General features: G+C 62.5%; 2 protein-coding genes and 1 long non-coding RNA gene across 5 annotated transcripts in view; 2 read left to right on the forward strand and 1 right to left on the reverse strand.

The window, feature by feature from the left end:
* Nucleotides 1–1,193: 1,193 nt before the first annotated feature.
* MYMK (myomaker, myoblast fusion factor) lies at nucleotides 1,194–10,185 on the reverse strand. The gene is made up of 5 exons (XM_027104368.1): nucleotides 9,834–10,185; nucleotides 6,107–6,221; nucleotides 5,084–5,232; nucleotides 2,454–2,570; nucleotides 1,194–1,814 (listed from the first exon to the last, which is right to left on the reverse strand). The coding sequence occupies exons 1-5, from the start codon at nucleotides 10,125–10,127 to the stop codon at nucleotides 1,665–1,667; spliced, it is 825 nt and encodes a 274-aa protein (XP_026960169.1). The 5' UTR covers nucleotides 10,128–10,185; the 3' UTR covers nucleotides 1,194–1,664.
* On the forward strand, nucleotides 5,761–11,398 carry LOC113619529 (uncharacterized). Of its 3 annotated transcripts, XR_003432412.1 has the most exons (6): nucleotides 5,761–5,958; nucleotides 6,132–6,425; nucleotides 7,021–7,170; nucleotides 7,650–7,875; nucleotides 10,201–10,399; nucleotides 10,849–11,398. It is a non-coding gene; the product is annotated as an uncharacterized LOC113619529 (long non-coding RNA). The 3 variants fall into 3 exon arrangements; XR_003432411.1 differs by having other exon boundaries at nucleotides 7,021–7,875; XR_003432413.1 differs by lacking the exon at nucleotides 10,849–11,398 and adding an exon at nucleotides 10,569–10,842 and having other exon boundaries at nucleotides 7,021–7,875.
* A 6,496-nt stretch (nucleotides 11,399–17,894) lies between these two features.
* The window catches only part of ADAMTSL2 (ADAMTS like 2), a 33,405-nt gene continuing 31,151 nt past the window's right edge, over nucleotides 17,895–20,148 (forward strand). The window contains exons 1-3 of the mRNA XM_027104095.1: nucleotides 17,895–17,958; nucleotides 18,041–18,282; nucleotides 20,015–20,105. Of these exons, the coding sequence (XP_026959896.1) occupies nucleotides 20,016–20,105 (90 nt within the window). The 5' untranslated portion in view covers nucleotides 17,895–17,958; nucleotides 18,041–18,282; nucleotide 20,015. The remainder of the gene's footprint in view (nucleotides 17,959–18,040; nucleotides 18,283–20,014; nucleotides 20,106–20,148) is intronic.

Genomic DNA, 20,148 nt, shown 5'->3' on the forward strand with positions numbered 1-20,148 from the left:
GAGGGAGGTGGTGGGCGGGGCGTTGGGGGAGGGAGGTGGTGGGCGGAGACCAGCCACCTCGCAGATGCCGTTTCTGGAGTAATGCCCCCTGGCTCCCGCCATCCCACCGTGGCCCCAGAGTCTGCCCCTTGCCTTACCACCTGGTGCTGAGACAGGAGTCTCCTCTTGTGGGTGTGGGAGACGGGACCAGGCGGGAAGTCCCTGGTACAGGGCCCCGGTCTCTTCACGTGTACCTGTGCGTGGCGTGTACATGTGCGTCTGTGTGCGCGTGTGTGTGCTCACACCCCAACAAGACGGCCAGAAGCCAGTCGAGGCAGCACCTGCACCCCCTTCACCGGGCACAGAGCTGCTCGGTGGAGAGGGCCTTCCGCGCCCCGTGCCCTCCCGTGGGGACACTGTGAAGGCTCAGCTCCCGCCCCGCACCCCCCATGGCTTGGTGAGGACCCTGATTGTTGGTGGGCTGCTCTGTCATCAACAGGCTGTGGGGACAAAAAGGGGCTGAGCTGGGGTGAGATTGCCGGTGTCCAGGGCCCTAAGACATGGGACGCCGGGCACTCAGGGAGGCCGACAGACGCGCCCCGGTTGGCGGGTCAGCCTTGTGCCCAGCCCTCGGTGCTGGAGCCAGCTCCCTCCCGGCCCCCGAGGTGTGGAGGAGGTGACTTCAGGACAAATCCTGGGCCGTCCCATGCGGTGGGTGCGGATGTGGGTAACTGCACCGTCTGGCAACACGAAGAGGCCCCAGACAGGTGTAGGGAACTTCCTGCCTGACAGATGCGCCCAGACCATTCGGCAGGCAGGAGGCTAGTGTCTGTGAGGTGATGTCTGGGAGGGCCGCTCCCGCCCGCACCCCCGGGCCAGTGCAGACAGGCCCTGGATGGGAGCAGGCTGACCTCTGCCCTCGGCGGAAGGCGAGCCCTGCCCCGTGAGGCCAGCCCGGGGGGCCCGCTGGCCTCTGCTCAAGGTCCTGGCACCCAGGCCCACCTTCCCACGCTGGGCCGGAGCTCAAAGGCTCTGAGGGCGCTCCCGCCTCTTGCTTGGATAGCTTCATAGCGAAGTGGATGCTGTGGTGTCCGACCAGGGACAGTGGGCTGGGGTCCTGCTCTGGGCCTCGAATACGCCACCATCCCTGACTGTTTCTGAGAATCAGATGAAATGACGAGTGCGAAGAGCTTGGGCATTCTGTACATGAAAATGGCTTGATTCAGGGACCCGGCTGGAGGGGCGCCAAGGGGCAGGCAGGCCTGAGCCGGGGACAGAGTGGCCCCGCTGGCCCTGGCGCGCAGAGCCTGAGGGCACAGGTCAGGGGTGGGAATCCCTGTTTCCAAGGGGAGCACACGGGACTGGGGTGGCGGCAGACCCCCTTGGGGTTGGGACGAAGAGGCGGGGGGGGGACAGACGCGGGCTCCAGGGTTCTGCAGACATACGCACTCGTCGGGACCTCGGCCTAGGAGGAGGGAGAAAGTTCTTTCCTTTCCAGCATGGTTCTTAGTACCCAGTAGAAACCTCAGAAGTGGATTCTCAAGAAGCGCTCAGTGGGGCGCTTCCCACAGCCCTGGAGACTCCTCAGGATCGAGGAGGGGCGCTTCTCCAGGTCGGGAAGGACGGAGGACTCTCGCCAGGCCTGGGACGGGGCGGGGCAGGGGCCTGGAGCCGGGGAGGCACAGTTAGATACAAGCACAGCAGAGGGTGGAGCAGTGCAGCTTGGTGGGGGGCCCCGCGCTTCCAGCCTTCTTGTTGACCTTGGGCAGCAGCAGGACGAAGGCCATGGCCAGGGCACAGTGGTAGAAGCTGTGGACGTAGGTGTAATCCCAGTCCTGCAGGGGAGACGGAGGACCGATCTGCGGCCTCAGCCCCCGCCCTGAAGCCCAGCTTCCCTCCCACAGCCCTGCCCCGCCCTGGGTCCTCCGCTCTGTGCCCCGGCTGCGGGCCTGGTGTGACATGGCACCTGCCAGTAACAGGGGCTCCTCCCCGACCCCCTGGCTTGTCCTCGGGAGTCTGGCCAAGTCCCCTCCTCCAAGAAGCCTCCTTCCACCGTCCAGCCCATGGTGGCCTTTCCCTCCACCAAACCCCTAGATCACCGAAGGTCTGCGCCAATTCACTGCGCCTTTGATGATGCGGCTGGGGCTCCTCCCTCCCCCCCCCCCCCGCACATCCCTTCTCCCCGTCTCCCCTCTCCCTCCCTCCTCCAGGTGTGCCCGCTGCCCCAGGCCCCTTCCGGGCTGTGCACCTCATCAGATGCGAGCCCTCTGTACTGACCCCCCCGACACAGCCCCGCGATGCCAGGGGTGCCAGGGAAGGACCAGACCGTGACTGGAGGGGGGTGCACGAGTGGGGCGCTGCTGGAGCCCCCGGGAGGGGCGCGGCCCCGTTCGGCACCTGGCCAAGCAGGCTGGTGCTGACGTGCTGACCGGAGCCCTTGTGGGTGGGCTGCTTCCCAGTCCCCCGCCAGGTACCTCAAAGAAGAAGCGCAGCATGAGAGCCAGGGCCCCAAAGCAGAGGCCGGGGCCTATCTGCTGGGTGTACACGCTCTTGTCGGGATACAGGCGCCTCGTCTCCTTCATCTGCTGCAGCTGCGGGGAGAGGGGCCAGAGGAACGCTCTCAGTCCGCAGCCTTGGGCACCTGCACCCTGGGCATCCTCAGGTGGGAGATGGGGCTCAGGGAAAGGCCCGGACGCATCTGGCCCAACGGCTGCAGGACCCAAGGGAGACCCCGCCTGGGTGATCGGGCCGTGGATGCCCTGGGCATTTTGACCCCACAAGGACCCCCTGCCCCGTCTGCCTCTTGGGGTGAAAGAAGGCCACCCTTTCCAGCCAGAGGAGAACCCGAGGGGACCAGACACGTGGTTATCAACAGCAAAGGGGTACTGGCGGTGTGGGACCTGCCCGCCGGCGTGGCCGTGGCGGGTGGGAGATGAGTGTGGCCATCCCTGCGAGACCTCCAGTCACTTTCAGAGTCGACAGACTCATCGTAGCATTTATTAGACACACCCGACTGGCGTGTGAAACCTGCCATTCCTCAGATGCTGATACCTAGAGTAAGGCTCAAGTGGGAGTTTAAACACATGGGTTCACATACAGTGAAAAGGTGAAGTAAATGCGGGTCACATCCTGAAAACCCAAACCTTCGGGGCCAAGGCCTTTCAGCGCACACGATGTTTTGGATTTCAGCAAGGGAAACGGTTGCACACATCGTGGACGGTGGATGCCCCGGCGGGTAGGGCAGTTCCCCGTAATGGCACCGCCCCCCCGCCCCCCACCCCGCCAGCGGATCACACAGAGACCATGAGTAGCTTCATGCTGGGTCAGGGCAGGTTTTGTCACCAAATGAATTCTCAAACGATGCCTGAGTTTTCAGTTTTCTGAAATTTCCCATTGCTGGTGAGGAATCAGGACCTGCAATGTCGCGGGTGGTGTGTGGGTGCAGCTAAGGGAGCGTGACTCTGGGGGCAGCCGGCTGAGGCCCGGAAGCTCTCCTCCAGCCAATCCTGCCCCAGGTGGCACCCGGGCCCCGCTCCGCAGCCCCTTCACCCATCTCTCTCCACTTCCTGTCCCTGAGAGTTGCTCAAGAAGGGGCAGGCCTCCACGAGAAAAACTCAGCCCTCATTCCAGGAAACAACTGTCCTTGAAAAGCCAAAATCAACTCCACATTTAATGGTCTAGAAAACACCATTTGAGCCCCAGATGCAGGGAGCCAGGAAGCCCTCTCGGTTCCCGTGGTGCTTCGTGGGGACACTGGCGAGTGACCGCTCTTCTGGCTAATTAGAATCCAGCCCAGATTCAGCCCCGGCCAAGGTCTGCTGGAGGAGCGCCTTCCAGGGCACAACTCGGGAGCCTTTATCCCACTTCCTGCCAGGGAGGGAGCGAATTATCAGCACTGAGAGCGCTCTGTGTTTACGCATTCCAGCATGTTAATTAACGTGGTCCTTCCTGGTCCAGACAAGTCAGACCCCAGCACACTTCCGCCCCTCTCCGAGGGGCCTCCTGGGTCAGCGCGGGGCCAGCTTGGCTTCCCCAAGATGTGGTGAGAAAGAGGCTCCTTCCCTTCTGCTTGGAGTCAGGACCTGGCCTCACGCTTGTCCTGCCATGACATCTTGTTAAATTGCTGACCTCTGAGCCTGGTTTCTTCACCAACCAACTGGCAAACTAAATCCTCCGCTCTCTGGGCGGAGAGAGGAGTGGGGCGAGTTTGGAACGCTCACCACCAGAACTCTATTTTCCCTCCCCAGTCTGCACCTTCTGCACCAGCGGCCCAGCCCAACCTCTTTCCCCTGAGAACCGCCCTCCTGCTTCCCAGGGCTTTGTTCTGGTCCCCAAGGCTCAGTTCCTTCCCTGCCCTGGGGGCCCAGGAAGTACGCCTGGGTGCACCCTGCCCGGGCATCCCTCTTTCCCTTGGGCTAGTCTGAGCGGGTTTCAGTCCTTGCAGCCAGGAGGGCCTTGTTATGACAGAGGGTGCGGGGAGGCCTGGGGACCACGTGTAGAAGGCCTCATGGTGCCAGGCCCCTGGGTGCCCAACCAAGGGCCATCAGTCTGGCTCAGGCTGCTTCCATGCCCACGAGCAGCTCCACCTTCCGGTCGGCCTCATGCACGTCCTCCCTCTTTATCTGAACCAGGCTCAAGCCTCAGCGCCTCCAGGACGTCTACCCAGATTAACCCAGGCCACTTCCAATTGACATTGCTTCTCTAAACCAGCCATTCTCTTCAATAATAATAATAATAATGACAATAATAAACAGTTGGGCACATTAGAAGCCAGGTTCCGTGCCAGTCCTTAAGAGGCATTATCTCAATTAATCTAAGAACCAACCCTATGAGGTAGGTACTGGACTGTAACACCCACTTTACAGATGTGGAAACTGAGGCAGAGAGGTTAAGTGACTGGGGTCAGGTCCAGAGCTAGTGAGTACAGACGTAAAACAAACCAGGTTTGCATGGCTGGGGCACCCGACGGTCATCTTCTATGTGTTAGCTGAGGCCCTGTGTCCAGCCTGCCAACCCACGTGGCAGGAGGTAGATGGAGACCCCAAGGGGGAGGAGTCACCGTCAGGGGAGGGTGCCCCGACCGTCGGGCTCGCACAGTACGTACCCACTTGGCCGTGATGATGAGGACGGCTGTGCCGATGGGCCCCGAGTACACCCCATAGCCCCAGCGGTCATGGTAGGTCCGCACGGCGATGGTCAGGACGCCAAACATGACTAAAGTCGACCGCTTGGGCTCATCGAAGTCAGCCAGTGCTGCCAGGGAGAGAGCCGGGTGAGCTGAGGGGCCTCCCGCGCCCCTCCCGGCCGCTGCTCCCCCAGAGGCCCTCCCTTCGGGGGCCGGGTGCGGTGTCCCCTCTGCCAGGGAGACCCCGTGGCCCAGCCTGGGCCCCCCAAAGGTCTGAACTGCAACTGGTTTTAAAGGACAAGCAGGCTGCTGCGTTCCCGTGGACAGAGCAGCCTGGGTTAGGCTGGCGGGAAGCTGCTCTAACACAGAGAGCAATGTGTGGTGTCCGGGAATGAATCTCTCCCACGGGACCACTAGGACGCAGACACGAAGACCACAGCTGGGATACGAGGAAGATCTGGGTCCTTCACAGGCCTGCGCCCGTAGCAGGAAGTCTTCCCGTCTAACGGGGACCGTGCATCCTGACATCGCCACGAGTCCACAGTAAGTGAAGAACAGTCTCAGAACCGTGTGGTTTCGAACGGTCCCATCTTCATAAAGACCTGAGCTAAAAATCGTGTGCGAGCCTCGGGGACAGCCTTGGGGGCGCAGACTCTGAACTGCGAGCGGCGGTTCTCCGGGGGGGAAAGGAGGGGGCCGAGCGCTTCCTTTTTTCCTCTGTACGCCTCTGCTCAGTCTGTCAAAACAAGCCTTTACTAAATGTGCCACTTTAAAAGGTTATGGAAAATGGGAATCAAGGCCCTGAAGTGCTACGCCTGCTTTTTCACGGACTGAGCACCACTCTGAACCTCCGGGTAAGGAAGGAGGTTCTCAGGGATGAGAGGCGGCGGGGAGGCAGGCGGCGGGGAGGCAGGCGGCGGGCTCGGCTGGCCGAGTGCAGGGTGGGTGGCGGGGGACCCAGGTCCCCGGCGCAGGGCTGGGCTACCGGGGGCGGCCACTCACCCATCAGTGACACCCACATGCTCAGGGCCGTCCCGTAGACGCTGAAGTACTCCAGGATGTCGTGGCGCAGGAAACAGAGAACCGACAGGCCGGGCCCGTTGCAGGCGTGGTAGAGCTGCCGGGAAACCCACAGACGGTCGGTCAGCAGGGAGAGGAGAGCTCTGGAGGCCCGGGGCCATGCCTGGGCCCCGAGCCACGGCCCCGTGAGCTGGGACCTCGGGCAAGTCACCGAATGGCCCCATGGCTCTTTTCCCCATCTGAAACGTGGGGACGCAGTGGACTACTCCCCCATAGGGTCTTGCGGACGAAGCCCGCCGAGGTGAGGACCCTCCCATGTGATCTACACATTCCCTCAACATCCAGGTCTGCTGAGGCTGGAGCCTTTTTCCTTGGGTACCGGTCTGCCCTGCACGGGCCAATGGAGCCTTCTCTCCCACAATTTACCCCTCTGACCACCGGGCATCTGAAGCCCTGGGGGGCTTGCGAATTCTCAGGTACTGAACCTGCCCTGTGGGTTGCCCCCTCAGCAGGTCGGGGTTGGGGGTCAGAGGTTTGTTTCTTTAAGAGGGTCTCGGGCTGATCTCGGGGTGCCGCCAGAAGGGAGCCCGCTTTGAGAACCACCCGCCGGCAGCCCTCAGTTTGTTTCTCTAAAGTGAAGACAGATCGCAGAGACACCCCCCCCCCCCCCCCCCCCCCCCGCCCCCGGCAGGTGCTGAAAACAGCTTCCTCCTTGCCCCCCCTCCTCCCCACGCTCCTATAGTTGTCTGCCAGATGCCTAATTTAATAGCAATTTTAAAGCAAAATGTCTGTATTTTCAAAGCTGTCAACTTATTTCTGGACAACCGTCTCCTTTCGCTTACACATTTCATCCTTTTAAGTAATATTTAATGACATGATGTAATTATTTTGACAAGCTCAAGGGCATAAACAAGCTTGGAGCCCAGCACAGGCGACGCTTGGTTAGCCCAGCTCAGCTGGGTGGAGAGGCATGCGGGACAGCAGCCCACATCTGGAGGCGCCAGGGATGCTACGGTGCAGGGGTGGTGAGAGCCCCGGGTCGTCTGGTGAGTCGAGCAAGTTGAGGTCGATTTAGAGCTTCCACTGGCTGCAACTTCATGGGAACTAAAGCTCAGGTGCACCGAGGAGGCATTAACAGAGATGTAGCGTCCAGAACAGGGGAGGACACGGTACTGCTCCTCTCTGTCTGGTCAGACCCCCCCCCAGAGAGCTGTGCTGAGCTGCGGAAGCTGCACCCTTTGAAGTGCCGCTGGCAGGGAACAGGTTGGGGGAAAGGGATCAGGCCGTGGATGTGACCGTTTAGCTCAGCAAAGAGGAGCTTCAGGTGGGGCGCGATCAAGGTGCTCACATCTCCAGGAGAGAGGAGGGAGAAGAACACGTGTTCCCCGTGGCTCCGGCAGGCAGAGCCAGGCCCTGTGAGTGACACGGATTCTCTTCTCCTGCCCTCCGGCTCCTTCCAGAACTACCTCTCCCCCACCCCCAGCTGAGCCCTGCTGTCTCTGTACCCATTGTCTCTCTTACATAGCACAGATGGCGATGTACGATTAAAGGCTTCATCACTCTGAGATTCTGGACGCGGTCTGTGCCCTGTCACCCGCCTCGTCCCAGCCTAGAGCTGGCTTACCATCGGCCAAGTGTTTGCCTGTGAACGCAGCGTCAGGGAGGCTTTGGAGCGGTTTGAAGGAGAGCTGGCCCAGGAGGGGCCTTTCCCCCCAGGCCCTCGGTTCACCCCTGCTGGAGAGGTGGGGCAGGTGAGACCCAGGGGGGAACCACCTGCCAAGGATCAGGGCGAGGCAGCAGCGGGTCCTCAGCCTCTGTGCCTCCCTCCCTCTTCCGACCGAGCAGACCTGGCTCTGCGCGGCGCTGATCGGGGGCGCGGGTGGCAGGTGGCTGGATGCCTGACAGGAGAGGGCGCGGCTTCCGGAGGCCGGCCTGGCAGGTCCCGGCCGTGAGCTCTGACAAGCGGCGGACTGCCCCTAGGGCTGGGGTGGAGGGCCCCTGCCAAATGGGGACGAGAGCCCCTGCTCCGTGAGGTGGGCCAGGGGACTCCATGTGACACGACACGCAGCATGGGTCCAGCAGCTGTCACAGGACGGTCCCGGTGGGAACACAGAAGACTCCACACGGGAGGCAGAAGTGGCGATGGTGCCGCTGGGGGCTCTGGGAGAAGGGGCCTGATTGTGTCTTTAGGCCGGGGACACTTGTCGCTGGACGCAGCTGTCCCTGCCACTCTGGCTGGGCGGGGCAGGGCGGGGTGGGCCTCTGAGGCCAGCCGCAGAGGCAGCTGTGGGGTCAGCTCAGCCCCGCTGGGGAGGGGTGGCCTGGCGGTGACTGTGGTTTGGGGGGCGGGGTCCAACATGGGCCTGGAGGACAAGACCCCGGCTCCTCTCCCCGGCCCTGGGCCCTTGTACCCACAGAGAAGCCCCCTGTCTGCCCGGCTCTGGTTCCTCATCTGCTGGGCAGACCTCCTGGCCCTCACCCAAGCTGGGGTCCCGCGAGCAGCAAATGAAACGGCTTTCGACAAGATTCCTTGAAGGAGCCAGGAGGCCCTGCTGCCTGGGGAGGCCCTGCTGCCTGGGGAGGCCCTGCTGCCCGGGGAGGCCCTGCTGCCCGGGGTTGGGGGGGGCCCACGCACGGCTGGCACTGCCACACGGAGTCCGGGAACACTCACCTCCCCCGAGCATGCTTCATCAGGGAGTTGGGTTTAAACCAAGGCTGGGTCTGATGGAAGATGATGGAGGAAAAGAGAGTGGGGCCCCTCTGGGGTTCCAGCGGCAAGAGTGGGTGGAAGGAGCCTCAGAGGCTCACAGACAGGGAGGCAGGAAGGCACTAAGATGTAGAGAGATGGTGGCTGGCCGGCTGGCTGGTAGAGAGGTGACTGATTAGATATATGTATAGATGACTGATTAGAGAGATAGTACATAGATAGGTAGGTAGACAGACAGACAGACAGAAGCTAGGGGGATGGATAGATAGGGCCAGAGAGACACATGAGGGCAACAGAGCTAGGGACGGACACCATGACATTTAGAAAGAGAGTAAATTCCGTGAGGATACGGCTCCAGAAATCCAGAGAGAACCAGACACAGCGCGAGCCAGCATGAGAAACACAGAGCGAAAGAGACCCACAGGGAGACGGGGGAGGGGGACAGAGAGAGAGAGACAGACAGCCAGACATATAAATAGAAAGAGAAAGAAGGACTCAGAGAGAGACGTAGGCCCCAAGAAGGAGAGACAAGCCGACGTGAGCGGGCCCTCCTGAACTGAGGCCAGCTGCAGAATCCTGGAACCAGATTCCCCTGGCCCTACACGTTCCCTGAGCCCTGCTAGCCCCCTCCTGGGCCTGGAGTACCAGGGAGAGTCGTGGGGGGGGGGGGCGGGGGTGAAGAGGGGAGCTGGAGCCAGGAGGAGCCTTGGGTGGTTGGCAAGAAAAGGGGGATCTTGAAGGGGCTTGTCCCTGGCGCACTGTGGGCTTGGTCTCGCAGACACCAATCCCAGGGTGACTTCCTGCCACAGTTGGGGAAACTGAGGTCCAGGAAGGTGAAGGGGGCCCACAGCCCTCTCTCCTGGTCTCTGGGCTCTTTCCTCCACCTCCCCATCATCACTTTTCTTCATCACCCAACAGAGCAACGTGGTGGAAAGACAGCCCCTGTCCTCCGTCTCTGGGAGGGGCCCCGGGTGGGTCCTATCCCCAGGGCCCCGGACTTACCGCCACAAAGAACATGGTGAAGAGGTAGACCATGGCCTCCATGTGGAACTGCCTCTTGGCAGCAATGCTGACCGTGGGGAGGAAGACCAGGCTGCTGAGCGTGGGCAGGAGCAGTTTGGCCACCAGAGTCCCCATGGGCTGGGGGGGAGAGGTAGGTGCAGGCCTCCCGGGTCTCCAGGGCAGAAAAGCGAAAGGGAGAAGGCCCGCTCCTTGCACCAGGGGCTCCGGTGGCAGCTGTGGTTTAAATGCCCTGAAGAGAGGCAGGGGTGTGCGCACACATGTCCAGCAGCACATGGAGAGGGTTCAACAGCTGATGTACCATGTGATCAGCACTTGTCTCTGATTTTTTTTTTTTTTTTTGGGATAGGTCAGAGCTGTTGATTCAAGGAGACCGTCCGTCTTTTCTCCGAGGCAGCAACTTCGGAGAAGAGTCCCCACGAGCACAATCGCCGATGTCCAGCCACTTTCCATCCTGGCCCCTGGCCCCTCCCCGAGGTGCTCCGGCGTCCAGAATAAGAAGAGAGCAGACTCTGCTGCTTGAGTCTCGCGTCCACAGGAGGCAAGAGGTTAGAGAACCCAAGGTTCAGCAGATTCTAATCACTAAAAGGACCCTGTAGATAAGTTTCACAATTTACCAGCCCAGGGGCATGTCTGACTCCGCTGCTGCTGCCCCAAACAGGCTTCCTTGGTAACTAAACAAATGAAACTAACATTCTTTTCTATTTGGTTACATAGTTTCAAACCTGAAGTACACAGAACTGGATGAGCTCTACCAGTGTCCCCAGCGCAAGGGGGATGCTAGCCCTCTCAGCATTCCTTGGCCTTCGGGAAATTACCTTCCTTTGTTGAAGAGGCCTGGGGGAACTGGCCAGCAGGGTCCCCCCTACACCGCCCCGTTATCCTCTGGCCAAGGAGCGATGGGAGTGTGTGAGCTCCCCAGGCCAATTCTCCCTCCCTGGAGGGACTGCTTGCTTCATTGCTTGACTGATTAATTCTTTTGTTTATTTGTTGCCAGCAAAAGGATAGCTTTTATTCCGTTTTGGTTTTCATCATGATATAATGGTGTTGCCTACAACAAAACGCACAGATTTATCATGTACAGTTCGATGAGTTTTGACATGTGCTGTGTGACCATCCCTGCGTCCCCGTGACTCCAGGACAGCCCTCGAGGCCCCAGCAGAGGCAGCCCCTGTTCAGGTTTCTGCCACACGCTTGACTTTGCCTGTATAAATGCACTCACGCGGTGTGCACTCTTTCGGGCTGGCTTCTCTCACCGCCCCGGAATGTCCCTGAGATTCAGCCACGTTGTGTCCAGTGGCTTGTTCCTGTGGTTGCTGGGTGGCTACGCCGGAGTTTGTTCTCCTGGGAATTGGAATCTGGAGTATGGGAACAGCGGGGGCGAGGCCAGGAGGTGCCCATGCATGTCGGCGCCTCAAGGAGAGGCTGCCGGCTTGTCCCACACCCCCTGGGCCCGCTTGACCCACCTTTCCTTCCATCTGGGAGCTCCCTCACACCTTTCCAGAAGTCTCTTTTTTTTTATCATACGTTGGCTGGGGGACATTTCTGCCGTTTGCCATGAAAAGTCCCATTCAGTACACGTGGTCACGTCATTCTTCTGCTCAAGCACCTTCCAAGGCACCCTCAGCCCTCAGCGTGAAGTCCAAGTTCTCTGGGGGATCGCGGGGCCACCCCCGGCCAGCCCTGTCCCCCACAGCACACCCCAGCCTCCACGGTACGCTAGGACCCCGCCCCTCTTCCCGGCCTCACCCCCTCCCCTGCACACACACTTCCCCCTCCTCTGACATCTGTGGGGACGGGTCCCCACCCGGCTCAGGCAAGCTGGGGTGCTCTGCACTGGCCCCCAGCACGCCACTCGTTCCCGTCCGGGCCTCCAGCTCTCTGTGTCGTGCGGTCAGTGCGGGGCTGCTTGGGGTGTGTGCCCACTGCTCGACTGGCCAGTTCACCACCCAAGTCCGGGGCCAGGCCTGGCACGTGGTGGGTGGTCAGCAGACACTGGCTGAATGAATGACTCTGTGAAAAGAATGAATGAAAGGCCAGGGAGGCGGGGCTGCAGGGCATTTCAGTCTGGCACTTAGGAGCCCCGTTCCCTCTCCAAATGGGAAAACCAGATCGTGCCGTGTGTGCAGCTCTGGGTAAGAGGCAGGTGACCCCCTGCAAGCTGGTCATGGGGGCCCTGATCATCCCGGCCCGCCTCTCCACACCCCGCTTCTGCCCAGCCGCAGCCCCCAGCCCCAGCTTCCAGAAGGTGTAGAAATCGTGTGGCGAGGAGATGGATTAGAGGTCAGGGGCTAGGAGAGAACTCTCCGGAGCGGTAACCCCGCTCAGGAGCAGGAAAACATTCCACAGTTGGTTTTGTGCATGACTCTGTGTGTGTGTGTGTGTGTGTGTGTGTGTGTGCGTGTGCGTGTGCATGTGTGCGTGTGTGTGTGTGTGTGTGTGTTTTGCAGCTGTAAACTCCAGGGCCGGGGCTGCAAGCTTGGGGAGGGGAAAAAGAGAAGGGGGAGGTGATGGAGGAAGCAGGAGGGGAGCCGCACATGTGCTGTAACCATTAAGGACCAAGGGGGCCGAGAGGGGCTGCCCCAAAGCAGGGAGACAGGTGGCCAGCCTGGGGGCGGGGTGGCCCAAGGACCCCCCTACAGAAAGGCTGGGACTTGAGCAGCGCTTTTGGGGGGGCGGAGCGTAGAATGGGGGTCGGGGTGCAGCCTGTGTGTGGCTCCCGTCGCAGACCTGGCCGCCTGGAGACAGGCCAGCTGGCTCAGGGGAAGGCGTCCAGCTCTGAACAGGACTTAAAGGACCCTCGGTTCTCACTGGGGCCAGGGAAGCGATTGGCCTGGGGAGCTGGGTGGGGCAGAGTAGAAGAAGCAGGCCGGTTGCTGTGGGGGTGTTGTGCCCCCAGGCACAGGGCAGGGGGAGCCGGATCGGGCTGGGCTGGGAGACAGCAGAGACGTGCTCTGGCCTCCCCGTCTTCTGGGCTCCGGTGGTCCCGCCAGCCGACCGGCCGGCCTCCGATACCCCACTCCACCCCACCCTCACCTGCTGGTGCTCGGGCCAAAGGGGATGCCACAGGCGGTGCGCCCTCCTTCTGCCAGGATGCCCTTGCCGGGCTTGCCTCCACGTTAATATTGTAGCCCTGGGCCTCTCCTGACCCCTGGTGCGGGGGAGCTCTCCATTCGAACCCCTGTGTGTGTCTTGAAAACCATTTACACACACAGACATTCATTCAGGGCCGGCATGTGCCGAGCTCTCTTCCTACTTTGTCCCTTTGGGCCGTGCCAGTAGCTGGAGGCGGGGGGTGGGGGTGGGGGGGTGGACGTCTCTGTCTCCCCATTTTACAGAGGAGGAGACTGAGGCCGGGAGAGGAGGGGAGACTGGCCCCTGACGCATGCTCCTAGCCAAGGCCCCCAGGCGCATCCCTCCTCTCCCCAGCAGGTGGCGCTGGTCCCAACGGGACCTGGCAGGGCCTGTCCCGGGCAGGGTGGGGGCCGCTGGCGGGGCAGCCACAGCCTGGGGAGCAGGGAGTGGGAGCCGACCCGCCCACCCTCCCCTCCCTCGGGCCCCTCGGCGTGGAGAAGGCTGGTTTTATAGAGGTGCTGAAATGCCCGGAATGCCACACGGCTCCCACCTCCCGGACAGCTGTCTGTCTGCTCAGCCGCCCAGCAGAGCGAGGCCAGCTGCTGCATTTGCATCCTACACGTTCTGAACCCCCGACCCGCAGCGCCAGAGCACAGCACAGCAGCCCTTGGCTCTCTGGGTAGCGACCCGCTGAGGCCCTCCTGCCCCTGGTGGGAGGGGGTCTGGGTATCGACGCTCCTGATTCTTCCCGTGGGGGTCCCCAGGCTGGAGTACCATCCGGGGCCTCTGCAACTGGGGTTGTGATAACATTCGTGCTGTCCTCAGCTAATGACTGGAAATGAGCAGCTCCAGCTGCCTCTGGTGAGCCGGGCGAGGGCCCCGCCCCTTCTTAGCTCTGGGGCCTTGGTGTACCCTCTGTCCGGTGAGCCTCAGTCTCCCCATCCACAAAATGGAGCCCCTCGTCTCTGTCTCATAGCGTCACGGAGGGCATAGGGACAGGCCCGGCGGCAGCGGAGGGGCTGTCCCGGCAGGAGGTGACCCCCGCACAGCCGGGCTCGGCCTGCGCACCTCGGCAGGCGGTGAAATTCAGGAGCTCAAGGACGCAGCTCCCGCCCCTTGCCCGGCAGTGGTCTGTCCCTGGAGCGCCAGCGGCAGGCTTACTTCCCAGCCCTGACGGGGCCTCCCAGGGCCCTGTCCTTGCTCCAGATTTGGGGACAAAGGAGCCTCTTTCTAAGCACCCCAAGTCCCCCCACTTGAACCTCGAGACGGCCTAATGGAAAATGCCAGTGCTGACGAAGAGGGAGGGGAGGACTCTGTTTTGTGGTCCGGCCTGCTGAGCTCCAGTGGTCTGTGGGGCTGGGTCCTCCCTAACGGCCAGCCCAGGCCCAGAGCATCTGCCCGGGGAGCTCACGGGGAGGGACTTGCTGCTGGGCCTCCCTCTGGAGCCTGGTTCTCTTCCAGTCCTGGCCAACCACCTCCAGACTGGCCACATGGTCCCGCAGTGGCCCAGTCCCTGTTGGGTACAAGAGCTCTGCTGTCAGAAGGTGCCCAGGGTTGCCCCAGGCTCTGGGTGGGCAGCAGGACACCGGGGGACAGGGTAGAGGTCGTCACCCTCCAGGCCGTGCTGGCCGGCCTCTGGATGCCAGGGTTGAGGGCCCACTTCACAGGGGCTCTGGCTCTGGTCCCCGTGTTTCTGAGCTCTGTTTCAGACACTTGGCTGTGCAGGACAGGGCCCAGCTCCTGGTGTGACTGTCTAACCACTGGGACCACCCAAACTGGTCATCCCATGGCCCGCTGCACCCCTCCCCCACCCCCTCCCTTCCCTTCCCTTCCCTAAGTGGGCTCTTCCCCTTCCGCCTTGTTTTCCCACGCTTCACCTCGCTTCCCCTGAGAAATGTGCCCAATTTCCTGTTTGCAAGCTCTTCAGACATCCAGAAAGCTCTGGTGGAAAGATAATCTCCTTCTGAAAAAACAGGTGTCCACAGCATCTTTAGCCAGGGTCACACAGAGAGTGGCGGGGACACCTCACCGTCACCCCGAAGGACTGCCGGACAAATCCACCCTTCCATGCACTGAGCACCTGGCTAGAGATGCTGGGCCCTGGCAGGTGCTAAGATACAGTGTGAACCAGGAGTAGCCCCCGCTCTGTGGGGTCACAGCCACAGGCAGGGGAAGATCCCGCTCAGTGCGAGAAGCCAGATTGAAGTGCTGGGCCACCTGGTGGGCTTCCTGGAGGAGGTGTCCTCAGAAAATCATCTGGAGGGCCAAGCACGTCCAGATGGGTGTGAAAGAAGGGCTCCAGAGAGAGGACAGTGGGAACCAAGATGGGGGCTCCAAGCCATTTCTTTCAGTGACTCTCCAGGGAGCCCTGGGCATCATCAGAGCTGGCAGGCAGCAATTCCGAGGGCCGCTGGGTGACCTGTGGGGCTCAGTGCAAAACGGGGAGCCCCTTGTTCACCAAGCAGGACAAAACTTTCTCATTCCTCCAAGGGCCTCTCCCGAACAATAGGAGTGTTTTTATTTGCTGTTAATGTCGTGCTCCTTTGGGCACGGGGAGCTTGTGCAGTGAGTGCCTGGGACCCCACCGGAGACTCCGTCTGATCCTGGCTCCCCAGAGGGCAGAGGGCAGTCCTGAGAGGTGCAGGGGGTAGGAGGTCCCCCAGCAGAAGTCTCTCCATCACTCCATCACCCCATCCAGTGTCGCTCCGAGAACACGAATTCGAAGATAACACGATTAAACCTTCAACACGGTGACGGCAGAGCCTGGACCCCAGGCATGGCCTCTTCTGAGCCTGGGCTGCTCTTCCAGTCACCCACTGTGCTGCTGGTTAGAAGCTTCTTAGATACTCTGGGTTCTGCCGTCCAGGCCTGGCTGCGACCCCGTGAGGCGGGTCCCGAGGGCATCTAAGGCCCCGCCAGGAGGCCCAGCCTGACCGGTTCTCCAGAACTGACAGTGGCTCCGCGCTTGGCACTTGACGAGGCCTTCAGGGGCACCCCCTGCCTGTGTGTGATTCTTTATCACCAGTCACCCCCCGCAATTCCGAGGGTCTTCAGGGGCCCCGGGGCCTTCCCTGACCCCTGACGTCTCCCTCCGAAACCCCCAGACCACCAGTGGACCAAGCAGTGGTCACAGCTCCCTGCGGCTCTGGAGTCTGGGGGCTCGCTGGAGTCCTTCGGGGTGGGGGAGCCCCGGCCGGCTTCTGGAGGTAGAGGGTGGGGTGAGGGTGGACGTGTGGCCCTCCCAGGTCACACATCTGCTAGAGGTCCCAGAGCTGGGGGTGGCAGCCCGCCTCCCAGGCACTGTCCCGTTGAGCTAAGAGAATGCGCTGGGGTGTTTGCGTCAGCTGGCTGTAGGGTCCCTCCCAAGGGAAACCGTTAGTCACCCTGGTGCTGGCTGGACGTGGATCCAGCAATGCCCGGAGAGCTCGGGAGCGTGCCCCGGGGGTCAGAGCCCTGGCGCCTGGGGGGCGGGGCAGGGGCGGGGCAGGGGTGGGGGCAGAGGCCCCAGGGCGCGAGTCATCAGCAGTGTGTCTGTGAGGGGCCGGTGAGTGTGTGTGCCTGTGTGTGCACTAGCGTGTGCCCCTGTGTGTGCCTGTGAGGTTGCGTGTGTGCGTGCGTGTGTGCACGCGCACCAGTGCCACGTGACGGGTTCCATCGTGTCTGCGCTTCAGCATGCTGACCCCAGGGGGCAGCGTGGACCTGGGTTTGAGTCTTGGTTCCTCCCAACCACCCAGGGGCCCCAGGGGGAAAATGGGATGGAGGAGACCTGCCTCCCAGAGGGTCTGGGGAGGATGAACGTGATACAAGAACCTGCCAGATGGAGAGGATGTGCTCAGTAAGGACGCTGGGGTCCCTGGTGTGCCGCCCCCAGACGTGCGACCCCGGGCACCACCCAGCGGTCTCGGGGCCTTAGTTCCTCCATCTGTAAAGTGGGGAGAGCAAAGATGCTGACCTCCTAGCTCTCAGCACAGAGGGAGAACTCGATGCAGGGCAGCAGGCCTTGTTGGTTTCAGGATCATCTCTGGTTGCTCTCCTCCCTGACCATTCCTGTTGGTGGCAGAATCTTCCCAGGGGTGGAATGATTCTCAGTCGCCCAGGGAGGCAACTGGAGGAGCTCACCACAGTTCCTTCCGGCAGGGAGGGTGCAGGGATGGGGAGGGCTTTCCAGGCGCCACTGGGAGCCATCCGCAGCGCAGAGGCAGGGGGATGGATGAAATGGCTCAGGGCCGCCCCACTTCCACCCCCACCGCGCGGAGGTGCCGGGAGGGTGGGCTCCAGGGAGGCTGGTGTGCGGGGCGGGCGCCTGGCGTTGTTTCCGGGGCAACTTGCAATGTCTGGGGTCCTCCCTGGGTGCCTGGGGGCCGAAGTGCGTGCCGCTGGCTCCGTGCTCTGCTCCACGCTCTGACTCAGCAGGAACACAGGCTGGAGCCCCACGCCGGCCTGCCAGGGGCTGCCCAGCTGGCCCGCGCCCAGCCAGGCCGCTGTGCCCTGCCAAGCTGGTGCTGAACATCTGCAGAGTTCCGCGCGCCTCTCCCCGACCGGCTCTGGCCGTCCTCGCCGTCTGGCCCGCAGGCCGTGGGCACTTCTGTCCCTTCCCCGGAACCCTCAGCTGAGCCTTGCTGCGTCTCCCTCAGTCCCTCCGCCTGCTCAGGCCTCCGTTTCTCAGGAGAATCTCTCCAAGGCTGGCTGGATGACCTCAGAGCATGGTGTCCCCTCTCGACCTCAGTCTTTCCGTCCGTAAAACGGAGCTATTGGATTGGATGCCTCATACACCCCAGACTCCATTCTGGGGAGTGGCAGAGACTGGGCCCCCTCTGGAAGCAGAAATCCGACGGACCAAGCCTGGGGCTCGGCTTTGCCGCCGCCAACCTCCCCTGTGACCCCGGGCCAGTGGGCACTCTGTCTGGACACCCGGACACGCAGTCCCGTGTTCTGGACCTGGGAAGGCGGCCTCCCTGCTCGTGGCCGCGGCAGCAGTCAGCAGGCAGCTGGGCCGGCCTGGCCGGGCTCCAGAGGCGCGGAGCGGGTTAAAGTGTGCGCCAGGCCGGCCGGCGGGCGGCGGGAGGGGGAGCAGCCTGGTGGGAAGTGTGAGTTCCTCCCTGTCTGCCTGACAGCTATAAAGGCCGCCGCGCCGCGGAGCTGCCACTGGGCTGCGCGCCTCCCGGGAACCCCCTCTCGTGGGTGCTCTTTGAAGTGGAGGAGGGAGGCGGCGAGAGGGAGGAGAAGGAAGGGAGAGAGGCCCAGCCCGCCGCCCTCTGCGCCCCGAGGCTCCCCCGCACCGCGCACCTGGCGCCGCCTGCCCGCAGCAGAGGCTCGGCCCCTTTCGTCCGAGGACAACCTGCTGACCCCCGGCCAGGTAGGCCTCCTCCCCGCCGTCCCGCTTCCCACCGCAGCCCTGCTAGGGCACGAGATGCAGCCCCAAGTGCATGCATGGCATCCCCGGGCCCCTCGGGGGAGCCGTTATGTAACAGGAGCAGGGCTGGTGGGGAGGGGTCCAGACCCTCCGAGCGTGGGCGCGGGGGGGCCCCTCAGCTCCTAGCCTACCGCGCCTGAAGCCCTTGTTTGCACGGCAAGTCTCTCCCGCCGGCCGGTGGCTGTTTTTGGACCCCAGGGAGGGATGGGTCCCGCGTGAGCCGGGCCTGGCCTGCAGCCAGCGGTGTCTGGGAGCCTTAATGAAAACCAAGTGTGCAGCCGCTCAGCACCTGTCTTCAGCCTGCAGGCAGGAGCCGGGGCACAGACTAGCCAATGGGACGCCGAGGGGCCTCTGTGCCTGCGGGAGGCTGGGGGGTGTAGATGGAGGCCTGCGGGGGAGGGGCGGCAGCCGGCTGGAGCGGTGGCAGGCCGGCGGCCGGGAGGTGCGGATCTCAAGGGCTCTGGCTCCAGGCTCTGGGGTGTACTGCCGCCTCCCTGGGGCAGAGAGAGGGCAGAGACATTCTTGGGGTGTGAGGGTGTCATTGGCGTAACTCTTGAAAATTTGCAGGTGCTTGAGCCGTGCGGAAACGAGGGTTTGAAGGAGGAGGGAAGGGGGCAGATGTGGACTTAGTTTCAGGGCTGGCAGGCGTGGGGGAGGGGGGCTCTCCTGCCTACTCTCCCTGGAATTAGTCCCTGAGTTTGCTCTGGGGGCTGGGGGCTGGTCGGCCACCTGGCTGTGTTGCTTCGGGCAAGTTGGCTCCCCTCTCTGGTTCCAGGCTCTAGGGGGTGGGCTTGATGGCTTTAGAAACTCCTCCAACCCTCTGGCAAGTCACACTCGGGACCTGAGACAAACCCTGGACAGAGGCCGCTGTAGGCCCCGCTCCTCCGTCTCAGGGACAGATGGGGGAGGCTGAGGGCCCGGGAGGCTGCAGGCTCCCCTTGATCTGACCCCTGGCTCGGAGGTCCAGTAGTGTTCTGTGCTGAGGGTGCTGACTCCTTGGGAGACAGCCCCGTGGTCCTAGGCCACCCTCGCTCCAGCACTCCGGAGGCACAAGCTGTGTGTCTTCTCTTGGGAAGGAGGGGGCACAGACGCCTGGGCTCTGCCCAGCGTGGGGTCCCTCAGGGCAGGGGGAAGCTGTGTCCAGGGAGGGACAGGGCCTGGCAGAGTCTGTGGCGTCCACGGCCCCCTCCAGCAGCTCCATGTAGCCGACGGGAAGGATCGTTCTCCCACGTGGCCAGCAAGCGCTGAACAGCTAAAAATCCCAAGGTGCTCTCGGTCGGGTCGACCGGCCGAGGTAATGGATCGACCCTCAGCTCCTTCGTCCAGTGGATGCAGCCTGGGCCTATAGGTGTCCCTGGGTTTCTCTCCAGGCGTTCCCCAGGCAGCTCAGCTATTCAGAGGCAAAGCGTGGCCCATGTCCCCAGATGCCCTCAGATCAGGTGGTACGGGCGTAGCGTGCACACCACCACCCTGGTGTCTCAAGCCTGTGCAGGCATCTCTAATCATTCATCGAGCCCTCCCAACAGGGCCACCAGACCGCCACTACCAACCAGTCCCAGATAACCTCAGGCCTCAGCACTGGGTGGGCTCCGGGAGCTTTTCCCCCAAGCGGACTCCAGCCGGCTGCAAGAGGAGCTGGACCTGGCCTGGCAGTGACTGTGCCCTTGCTTCCTAGGATGGATGGCAGATGGCAGCCTTCACGCTGGGCCTGGTCCCTGCTGGCTGTGGCACTTGTGGCTGGGGGTGCATCGTCCACAGGGGCCGTGGTGAGTGGGGAGCACGACCCTTCGCCCAGGTGGGCTGACGCTG

Source organism: Aethalodelphis obliquidens, unplaced genomic scaffold (assembly GCF_003676395.1).
Source record: "Aethalodelphis obliquidens isolate GAN/ISIS:26980383/991018 unplaced genomic scaffold, ASM367639v1 scaffold7, whole genome shotgun sequence".
Classification (NCBI taxonomy): Eukaryota; Metazoa; Chordata; class Mammalia; order Artiodactyla; family Delphinidae; genus Aethalodelphis; species Aethalodelphis obliquidens.